The sequence below is a fragment of the Apium graveolens genome, chromosome 11 (assembly GCF_009905375.1).
Source record: "Apium graveolens cultivar Ventura chromosome 11, ASM990537v1, whole genome shotgun sequence".
NCBI classification, from domain to species: domain Eukaryota; kingdom Viridiplantae; phylum Streptophyta; class Magnoliopsida; order Apiales; family Apiaceae; genus Apium; species Apium graveolens.
Genome location: NC_133657.1, coordinates 158,950,944 through 158,961,015, shown reverse-complemented (window position 1 = coordinate 158,961,015; position 10,072 = coordinate 158,950,944). Strand labels below are relative to the sequence as shown.

At 36.9% G+C, this 10,072-nt stretch overlaps 4 protein-coding genes across 4 annotated transcripts; 3 read left to right on the top strand and 1 right to left on the bottom strand.

Annotated features, from left to right (window-relative positions):
* Positions 1 to 862: 862 nt before the first annotated feature.
* Positions 863 to 2,949, top strand: LOC141698154 (outer envelope pore protein 16, chloroplastic-like). The gene is made up of 6 exons (XM_074502782.1): positions 863 to 1,072; positions 1,155 to 1,206; positions 1,860 to 1,882; positions 2,075 to 2,108; positions 2,234 to 2,301; positions 2,639 to 2,949. The coding sequence occupies exons 1-6, from the start codon at positions 959 to 961 to the stop codon at positions 2,777 to 2,779; spliced, it is 432 nt and encodes a 143-aa protein (XP_074358883.1). The 5' UTR covers positions 863 to 958; the 3' UTR covers positions 2,780 to 2,949.
* Positions 2,950 to 3,321: 372 nt separating this feature from the next.
* Positions 3,322 to 4,109, bottom strand: LOC141698155 (metallothionein-like protein 1). The gene is made up of 3 exons (XM_074502783.1): positions 3,952 to 4,109; positions 3,781 to 3,849; positions 3,322 to 3,699 (listed from the first exon to the last, which is right to left on the bottom strand). The coding sequence occupies exons 1-3, from the start codon at positions 4,014 to 4,016 to the stop codon at positions 3,606 to 3,608; spliced, it is 228 nt and encodes a 75-aa protein (XP_074358884.1). The 5' UTR covers positions 4,017 to 4,109; the 3' UTR covers positions 3,322 to 3,605.
* A 4,037-nt stretch (positions 4,110 to 8,146) lies between these two features.
* Positions 8,147 to 8,551, top strand: LOC141696050 (uncharacterized). Its single transcript, XM_074500242.1, has one exon. It carries the CDS (start codon positions 8,147 to 8,149, stop codon positions 8,549 to 8,551), a length of 405 nt encoding a protein of 134 aa, XP_074356343.1.
* Positions 8,552 to 8,563: 12 nt separating this feature from the next.
* Positions 8,564 to 9,574, top strand: LOC141696049 (uncharacterized). The gene is made up of 2 exons (XM_074500241.1): positions 8,564 to 8,646; positions 8,800 to 9,574. The coding sequence occupies exons 1-2, from the start codon at positions 8,564 to 8,566 to the stop codon at positions 9,572 to 9,574; spliced, it is 858 nt and encodes a 285-aa protein (XP_074356342.1).
* Positions 9,575 to 10,072: the final 498 nt, after the last annotated feature.

The window sequence follows — 10,072 nt, the reverse complement described above, 5'->3', positions numbered from 1 at the left end:
TAGAATATTTTATTTCTCTATGATCACAGATGATTTGGCATATCGCTACAAGTGTCAAGTGTCAGAGGTTCGACAAATATGAACAAGTGGGCTAAAATTTTAGCTATGACTTTGTGTCATTGGAGTGCATAATATTTATATATAATCTCTATAATAATATTTATGAAATATCAAATAAATTGTTAGCCAAGAGTTATGTACAATTGAAAATGATCTAAGGATACTAAGATATCGGTACCCATTTAATACACGAACATGCATGAATTATATCGATTTTCTTAAATCTCAAATATTAGAAATGCACTATCTAATAAAATAACATCCAATTACCAAAAACAAGGTCTAAATACATAAGTCAGCGGGTTGTGTGGGACCATGTTAAACTGTCCGTTGCTATTATAGGTTCATAGGATGGTAGCACGTAATAATACATATAATATTTCGTTTGAAGCATATTTTGTAAATGTCGATATTCGAAAAAACGATATGAACAATTTTGTTAATGTATCTTACATATTCAATTAGATTAGCTATTGGGATATTTTCACAAAATTTATATTATATATTATATATAATTGTTTTAACTCAATTTCAGTTATTTTAGTATGATTAAAATTTATAAATTTTAAGAAAATCATAAATATTAAAATGACTCGAAAAGAGTAAATTTACACACTGATGTTTTAGACTAGAAGAGAAAAGACCGTTTTTGTTGTTAAAGAAATACTGCCTTAATAATTGTAGTTTGATTTTACTATCCATGGATATTTTTACTTGGGAGGTCGGTAGGTACTTTGGTCCCCAGATGGAGGTACAAACTAGAAAGGGTCTTGAAAAGAAGGCAGATAGGATAAGATAAGAGTGTCCAGAGGTCCCTGTATATTAGTCACCCCAACAAGTCATGACATCTTCACTGTGTGCCAAACTAGTATAGAGTAAAATCAGGCTATTTGAAAGAATGCCACAAACAGGATTCAGTGGGTCAGTTTCCTCGCCCAAGGTGGACGTCTTCATCGACACGGGCAATCAGTTTCTTAATCACACTGTCGACGGTTTCTTAAAGATTGGTTCTGTATGTTTTATACAGACTTTTCTTATGTAAATTTGCATTGTTATGTATATTGTTGCTAACCGCATTTTTATTTGTTTCACAGGTTGCTGTGGCAAGAGCAGCTGCACAGGAAACTTATAATGTTGTTGCACAAGGTACGGCTTAAATCCATTTCACGTATTTTCTCAATTCATATTTTTTAATTGTTTAGTGTGTGTATGTTTATACATCCATGTCCATAACTAATCATATGTGAAATGTTTAACTCGAAAGTACGGTCTGAAGAGGTTAATTGGGTCTAGTTGTCTATAGGCAAACCTTATCTCCGCTTTTACTTCCAGGAGAGGAGTAGAGAGGTTTTTGATATACAAAACATATATGTGGCACTAAAAAAATGAAGACAATTGTGACTTAACAATTCAATTGTTAAGGAGAATGACTTAAATCATATTATCATATTTCAACACTCCTACAAACATCTACAAATAGTTCAATAAAATGCATATACACTCTACCTTACTTTAACCTAAAAACGCGACTTCATCAGTTCAAAAGTCCCATTCTGAAACTTATATTTTCTTGATCCATTTAGGGATAATTTAGATGCATTGTAAGCAATGCAAATACTTGTGATTTGAGCTTGGGTTTTCACCTGATATGTATGAATTAAGTAGCCTTTCTTGTCTTTCTACTTGGAAAGTCTAATTTTCTTTTGCACTCAATGAAAAATAGAAGAAATAGTAATATTTTGGTTAATTGTTCTATGTTCTAGTGTTTGAAAGGGTTTTTGTTTGATTGAATATTGCAGGACACGTTGACTTGGAGCAATCGGTAAGGTTTCTTTAGTTAAATTAAGTTTTTACTTTTTTTCAACTAAATCATAAATTAGTGCTGCTGGCTTCTGGGGTCAATATCCTACAATGAATTTTAGTTATGTAGTGTTGGTTGTTTTTGTTGATATAGTGAAACATTATGAAAGAGTATTATTGGTTGATAAATCTTAATATGTTTCTTATGTGGCAGCTAACAAAAATGTGTAAAGAAGGCATATTTTTTGGTAGGTTTTCTTAGTATAGTTAAATACAAGTTTTATTCCCTATCTTATTACTTGGTCCTGTAATTAGTCTTTAGTTCTTTAATTAAAAAGTAATCCTAACTCCCAATTATTCCTCGATTTTATAGGAACTGTAGCTGGGGTTTATGTCGGAATGGATTATGGAATGGAGAAGATCCGCGGCACCAGAGACTGGGTAATTTCTTACGTGCTTTACATCAAAATTTTCATTGTTGAACCTCCTTGCTCTTAATCTGAAATAATATGGCTAGAGGGTGTTGTCATATGGCCTTAATGCTCTTCTGCGGTCAACCTAATTTGCACATCTAGAAAGTGCAACATCTTATTAACAGGGCAAAAGTATTGCGGTTATTTTCACCATGTAAAAAAATTTTAAAGGTATTATTTCTCCTGTTCATGACTAAAATACAACTTCCAATCTTAGCTCTTTCTAACTTTTCTGCTACGCTTTCTAATAGTGTATCCACCAAAGTGCCTATTATATATTAAGTCATATTGTTGTCATGCTGCAGAAGAATGCATTACTTGCTGGTGCAGCCACTGGTGTTCTGGTATCTGCAGTTGGCAATAACAAGAGGGACAAAATTGTGCAGGATGCAATCACAGGCGGGGCAGTTGCAGCTGCTGCACAGTTCATCACCTATCTGACATAAGCAGAACAAATGTATTTGTTCTCATCGGTTGTTTCCTGGTTGTTATGAAACTTAATAAAATTTTTACTTGCATGTTTGCTTAATTTGTCAACTGTAAAGATACCAACACTTTCAGGTCATGGCAAATCTAATACAAATAAAACATAATGAACTTGTATTCATCAACATCACTTCATCTTTGCAAATACAAGGAGTTTCAAGTATAATTTTGGATAAAATAAAATCATTGTACATGTTATAATTTTTGAAACCTATATGTTAATGTAGTTTTCGTCTAAAACGAAGCTAATTGGGTATTTCAACTTGGTCTTAATTCGCTAATACTCGAAGATGGTGATAGATGAATGGCTGTGGACATGTATGGAAGTGGCCTTTCACAGATTTCTGCATAATCTGGTATATATCCTTTGTAGTTCGAAAAATCAAATTTCCAGTTACATTTCAAAATTTTGATTGAATATTCAGTTTTGCTCAGTATAGCGAAAGTGTTCCTCTATTAAGGTTTTAAGACTTTGAGAGAGAGACATGTACGGTATTAACAATTAAATATAAAATTTCTGCAACCGAACTTGGAATTACCAGAAAAACAAAAACAGATATCAAAATACCAACATAGCAGTTAATTACATTGGAACAACATAATTACACAAGGATAGACAAGTCACACATCATCAACATCCAAATAAATGGAAATTCTAGATGTATGAATCAAATCTACTTTATTTAACATTCATATAGTTCTCCTGAACTTGTACATAACACATAACACATAAGCTGCTAAATATTTGTTGGTACTCCCCATAAATATCATACTTGATGAAGATCATCAGCAGTTGCATGGATCACAAGTGCAGCTTGATCCGCACTTGCAAGCATGACCTCCTTCCGCTCCAAAGCTCTTCTCCTCCCCTTCAAAGTTACTGCAAATATAGTAAATTGAACTTTAAATGTTTTAATTTATTGAAAAAAGTATTTTAAATTTGGTCATAAACGATATAAACCTCTTCACTGGTGCAACACCGACAATAATTGTAGCAGTTGTGGTGTTCTCAAGGTCAAGGTGTGCACAGCTGCATGTATATAAACATTTCATCAGTTACCAAATTAATTGCAACCAAAATACACATGTAAAACATATATTGTATATGCTTTGTGTATACTAGAAGGTTTACCTGCAGCCGCTGCCACACTTGCAGCCAGAACCACAGCTACATGATGATGATCCGCAGCTAGACATCTTCTTCAAATACTAATAACTGTTTATAAATTGAAGGGCTTGTGTTTTTACTGAAATTACATGGCTAAACACCCCTGTACTTATAGTGCAAACAAATGACATCAGAGTATACTATCAACCGTACACGTGTATGCACTGCTGCTTAGTTATGTGTATGCGCGCTTGTGTTTACATGATTTAAATTTCTTGTTTACACCTACCGGATGTGATAATGTAATTAATCTTTCTAATATATTTCTTAAACTTTCATTTTCTGTGGTCAATTATATACTAATGTTAGATTAGTGATATCTTGTACTATTGCAAAACTTAGATCAGTGATATCTTGTTTTAAGGTGTGTCTTATTATAGTCATTAGACAATAGCAATAGCAACTTTGTATAGAATACTAAAGATAATTCAAGTACTCTAGGTAATTTGTATTCTTATCAAATTCCCTTTCAGTCAACTATCTATTGATGGATTTATAATGAAGATCCTGCTGCAAACTGAATCTGGATGATAAAAACTAAGTAAATTCATCGAAGTAAATGTTGCTTAAATTTAATGAAAATCGACTTGATGGAGCATACAGGACTTGTTGGAAAAAGAAAACAGAAGAAACTTTGAAAGAAAATCTGGTTGCAACTTTTATTCAGCTCTAGTGAATACCAAACATGCCAATTTATAGGTTACAATCTATACTAATAATCTAAAAAATACACCTGGAAGGAAGTTAAGTCTGTAAAGTACTGAGAACATAAAGGGAAATAGAAAGTAAGAGCGGAAAGAACTATATAATGGACACAGGGCACTCTTACACAAGACCTGCAGACCTGGTCTACAAAAACACAGGATTTACATGCTAAGTTGGCTATGATAACATGTAATCCCACCTGCTGTATCTGACCAAGTATATAGTCTCTTGTGGATATATGTGCATGAAGTATTCACATTTACCTTTCAAGGTTGCGCTTATGTCAATCGAACTTGAAGTGTCCAGTACAGATATGTGTTAGAGTATTTATTTCAACAATGTCAAAAGTTTGGACTAATATGAATTATACACGGAGTGTCAATACCCCTGCTCTGTGCCTGGCACATATTTTTCGATAAAAATAAAATGGAATAACATTATATTTTGGAATTTAAATAAAAAGATTCTGCAATCAGATGCTACAAGTTCATATTACAGATGTAAGAAATAGAACATTAGAACAATAGTACAATCTTTTTTTGTTTGAATCTGCAACATAAGAAATACCTATTCCCAGATATATCCTTGAGACAAGCATCCTTCCCGCAAACATACAAAATTGAAGCCCTACCAAGAGGAATCAGGATTTATATCCATGTGTATCTTCTGAAATACCCAGACTCCCAATTTATTATCAGATGGACTATACCTTAAATTATGCTAAAATAACAATTATCCTACATATTCATACATCTAAAAAAAGATCTTATAATCGATTAAATGTAGTATCTTGTATTAATATTTGAAAGGGGCTAGTATAGTTAACATAGTGAAATTGATCTTGTCAAGTTTTTAAAGAAAAATGATTTTGTTCAAAGAAAAAAGAGTAAATAACTGCAACATCTCCTCACCGAAGCAAATATGAGCTAAGAGCATGTGCAGTGCATAAACCCAAGTCCTCTGCCAAATTCTGAATTTTGTGTGCCACATAAGCAGCAGCGGGCTCAACAAAAAAGTGGGTCATATTATTCCAATGCAAAGCCCAACTTTTAGTTTGTTGTAGGTCATGTTTACACATTCTGCATAGCCAAGTTTATAATAGAGGAAAGATAAAATATAATTAAAAAATAAAAAAGCAATCAATAGGCAATAGTTGACCAAGCCCAAGTAGGGGGGCCTTGATCAACTTTTTAATTTCACTCAAACGCATCCGCATGTGTAAGGTCTGACTGCTTCTCTCTCTCCGCCACATCAGATAGTCGGGCTCGCGCTGCACTGGCTCTAAGCACCACGTTGACATTGTCAGCAAGTTGTAAACAAAAATAACTGAAGTGGCAGGAAGCATGTTGCTTTGCATTTTTCCTAAACAAAGTTATCATGATCAGACTGATAAAATATTTTAGTGCATTTTTATTAGGCTGGAACTCCCAATTAATTGGCTCTTCGAACGCAGAAAAAGAAAGGTTTGAAATTGTTACTCCCTCTCTGTTTTCTTTTATATGTCGTTTGGCTTTTTTACACACAATTTTAAATCGTTTGATCGGATAGATAAAATAATATTTTTTAAAATTTTCTTTTTCTAAATTAAAGTTTTAGTTGATATATTTTTATTAACAAAAAGAAAAAATTAAAAATTATTATTTTAATTATGTGATAAAAGCACTTAAAAATATATACACAAAAATTCAACGTCATATAATAAAAAACAGAGGGAGTAATATTTTGGCAGAATGATCTCGTAGGTTGATTTTTCCATTCGTTTATTGTTAATCAGTTTTTGCATCCTTTCATTCTGCACTTTGCATTAAATTTTGGCACTAAGGTATGTTTTCAGAAACAATTCTGCTCTGCAGGTGTGGTAAAACTCTAACACCCCCCAAAATAAAAAATACTAATTAGACAATATCATGCATTTCACAACCATTTATCCTTAAAGAAAAAGTTTCTTGTACCAACAATATATCAGACTTTTGAAGAACATAAGTACTGCTATGGATAGAAAATATATCATAAAAATATATTAAATATCATATTACTTACGCTTGGACTTTTTGACCTAAGTCCAGCACAGACCTGTCTGATCTAAACTCATAGCAGATTCAAGACGGCTCAAGTAGCCAATGCCCGCCAACAGAGGTCGTCAAGGTCCACGAACATAAGCTGTTCATGGACTAGGCCCAATACGGCTGGAAGAGCAGAGACATGTGTCTAAAACGGACTCAAAGTCCTGCAAAAAAGGATCTGGAATTCCTTCCCTTACAGGACCCCTAATTACCATCTAAGTAGGAGACTTGTCCTCCAAGTCTCCCAACACAAGTCTAAACTTAGACTCATCTCCATATAAAGTCTTCTACCCCTCAACCCAGAACTACATTTTTGGCTTGATTCCCTACAACACAGAGATACGTAGACATCTTGCGAGGATAGACTGTCTCAAACGCGAGAGCAGCCATTAAAGCTCGAAACTCACAAACCCTAGCATTAATTACTAACGCGCCCTAGTTTTTATTCCACAACATTTGGCGTCGTCTGTGGGAAGACTACAATAACCATGGTGAACACACGGAGCAGAAACAACAGTAGAACATACAATCCTGTCCCATCACGAACAATTGCATCTATGGTGGAGATACCACCGCACTCAACCTATGCCTCCACCCAATGAGGAACCCCGGTAGAGGCAACCGAGGCTCAGCCACAAGGGACGAATCCCCAGGCTCCTCAATGGACGAATCCCCAATTTCAGCAGTTACATGCACCTGTGAACCCTCAATCCATTGGAGATGAGTACTCCATTATCGTGACCTATAACCCCCTTTGCGGGATGCCTCTATACCCCGAGGTTGGAGGAAGTGAACACTCCAGTCGGAGCGAAGGAGAAGAGCGTACGCCCCAGTACATGTGTGGCTTGGCTCCCATCCCTGAAGACCGAGAATTCTCTAGACCCTACTCTAATAGAGACTCTGAATCATCGGATGACGAGGTCGCTCCAAGGAGGAGGCGTGCTGGTAAAGAGCCGATGCCTAATATCAACCCGCGGCCCGGGAGCACTCAATGGACGATTCCCCAAGATGTATAGGAGAGGATCAGGCCTCATGAAGCTGAGATCCAAAGGCTGAAGCGCGACCTGGAGGTGCACCTGACCTCAAGACCTCCACTTGTTGTGAGGTAGAGAGATTTTCCTCCAATCATAGACCTAGATGGTTCAACACCAAGAAGGGCTATTGATCTAAGTGATTTGATTCCCCTAGGAGATCTTGATGATCTGAACCCACCATTCACTGAAAAAATAATGAATGCCCGCATCTCAAGAAAGTTCAAGATACCCACCATCAAACCATACGATGGTACTGGTGACCCTGTTAATCATGTCAGGACATTTTCTAACGCCATGTTGCTACAGCTCGTGAACCACACTATCAAGTGTCGGACCTTTCCTTGAACCTTATCGGGTATGGCTCAAAGATGGTACATCTATCTGCCCCCAAACTCGATTAGATCTTTCAAAGACTTGAGCCAAGATTTCATCAAGCAATTTATCAGTGGAAGAGTACACGAGAAGAGTTCGGCTTCTCTCATGGGCCTAGTCCAAGGAGCGAAGGAGTCCCTTAAAGATTACCTGAACCGATTCACGAAGGAGGCTTTGAAGGTCCCTGATCTTGACGATAAAGTAGCTATGATAGCCCTACAGAAAGGGACTAGAGATGAGTTATTTAAGATGTCCCTGGACAAACGCCCTCCCGAAAGCATGCTGCAGCTTCTAGATAGGGCTGAAAAGTATATCAAGGTAGAGGAAAGTAAGAAGAAGACAACAGTGAGTAATGAGCCCGATGGAAACAAGAAGCGAAAGATAGATTAGGAGTACGATGCCATGGACAAGTATTCTCGAACTGGAAAAGGCTCTGACTCCTATTCTAAAAAGAATCAGCAACCAAGATTCACTGAATATGCAAGGTTGAATGCTTCAAGGAGCCGAATCCTTATGGAAATTGAGAAGGATAAAGAGTTCAAATAGCCGAAGCTACTAAGAGCAGATCCCAAGAAAAGAGGCAAGAGTCGATACTGCAGGTACCACAAAAATGTTAGTCATGATACCGATAATTGCAGGCAACTCAAGGATGAGATTGAATATTTAATCCGAAGAGGAAAGTTCAGGCGTTTTACCAAGGGCGAAGATGATGGAGGCAAAAAAAGAGATAATGATCGAAGAGATGATGATCGACGGGGTAACAATAGAGATCGCAACCCACAACCCCGAGGGCTAGTAATCAATATGATCTCAGGAGGTCCTACATCAGCTGGGACTACTAGGAACTCTCGAAAAGCTTATGTGAGAGAGGTGATGAGCATAGTCGGAGAGCCATCTAAGTGTTCTAAGTCAGAGATGACGCTTGAATTCGGTAACCCAGACCTTGAAGGTTTGAAATTTCCTCAGGACGATCATCTGGGTATCACCCCAATAATTGGAAATTGTCCTGTTATGAGGGTGCTAGTGGACAATGGAGCTTCCGTGGATATTTTTTTGCATGACACATTCATAAGGATGGTCTACAATAATTCTCAACTAACTCCATCCGATGCACCCATCTATGGGTTTAACCACGTGAAATGCAAAGTTGAAGGGGCAATACAACTCCCCATAACTATTGGGGAAGAGCCCAGGGAGGCCACATATATGTTAAACTTTCAGGTTATTAAGGAAGCCTCTACTTATAATGCCATCATGGGAATAACAGGGATCCATGCGTTTAAGTCCGTGCCCTCAACCTACCACATGGTATTGAAGTTCCCGACTAGAAACGGTGTTGGAGCGAAAGGAGATCAGAAAATGGCCCGCAACTGCTACGTTGCAGCACTTAGGCCCGAAGAAACTAGGGGGTAGGTCCTCCCCATAGAAGACATGGATGTATGTGAGAATGAAGAACTTCGAGGGAATCCAGCAGAGGACCTAGTCCCAATTTCCCTGGACTCCTTAGAACTAGAGAAAGTTATGTATATTGGAGCATCTCTAAACAATCCCTTGAAAGGCCAATTGGAAATTTTCTTATAAGAGAATAGTGATGTGTTTTCTTGGATGTCAGCTATTATTCCTGAGATTGACCCGAACTCATAACTCATAAGCTGAACATTGATCCGACTCAGAAGTCTGTGAAGTAAAAGAAGAGAACTTATGCCCCTGACAGGATGGAAGCCATTAAGTAGGAGGTCGAGAAGCTCTTGGAAGATGGATTTATTGAGGAACTACAAAATCTTGAGTGGTTGGACAACCCTGGAATGGTCAAGAAGGCCAATGAGAAGTGGAGGATGTGCATCAACTTCACTGACTTGAATGATGCTTGTCCTAAGGACTGCTATCCCTACCAAGGATTGATACCCTGAT

What these genes read in the sequence shown, in the direction of transcription:
- LOC141698155 (XM_074502783.1), bottom strand. Translation starts at nt 4,016, where the DNA reads ATGTCTAGCTGCGGATCATCATCATGTAGCTGTGGTTCTGGCTGCAAG. An exon ending in AAGTGTGGCAGCGGCTGCAG is followed by an intron (nt 3,850 to 3,951) that starts GTAAACCTTCTA and finishes ATATACATGCAG; the next exon opens with CTGTGCACACCTTGACCTTG. An exon ending in GGTGTTGCACCAGTGAAGAG is followed by an intron (nt 3,700 to 3,780) that starts GTTTATATCGTT and finishes CTATATTTGCAG; the next exon opens with TAACTTTGAAGGGGAGGAGA.
- LOC141698154 (XM_074502782.1), top strand. Translation starts at nt 959, where the DNA reads ATGCCACAAACAGGATTCAGTGGGTCAGTTTCCTCGCCCAAGGTGGAC. An exon ending in ACGTTGACTTGGAGCAATCG is followed by an intron (nt 1,883 to 2,074) that starts GTAAGGTTTCTT and finishes CTTATGTGGCAG; the next exon opens with CTAACAAAAATGTGTAAAGA. An exon ending in TAAAGAAGGCATATTTTTTG is followed by an intron (nt 2,109 to 2,233) that starts GTAGGTTTTCTT and finishes TCGATTTTATAG; the next exon opens with GAACTGTAGCTGGGGTTTAT.
- LOC141696050 (XM_074500242.1), top strand. Translation starts at nt 8,147, where the DNA reads ATGGCTCAAAGATGGTACATCTATCTGCCCCCAAACTCGATTAGATCT.
- LOC141696049 (XM_074500241.1), top strand. Translation starts at nt 8,564, where the DNA reads ATGGACAAGTATTCTCGAACTGGAAAAGGCTCTGACTCCTATTCTAAA. An exon ending in AGATTCACTGAATATGCAAG is followed by an intron (nt 8,647 to 8,799) that starts GTTGAATGCTTC and finishes CGATAATTGCAG; the next exon opens with GCAACTCAAGGATGAGATTG.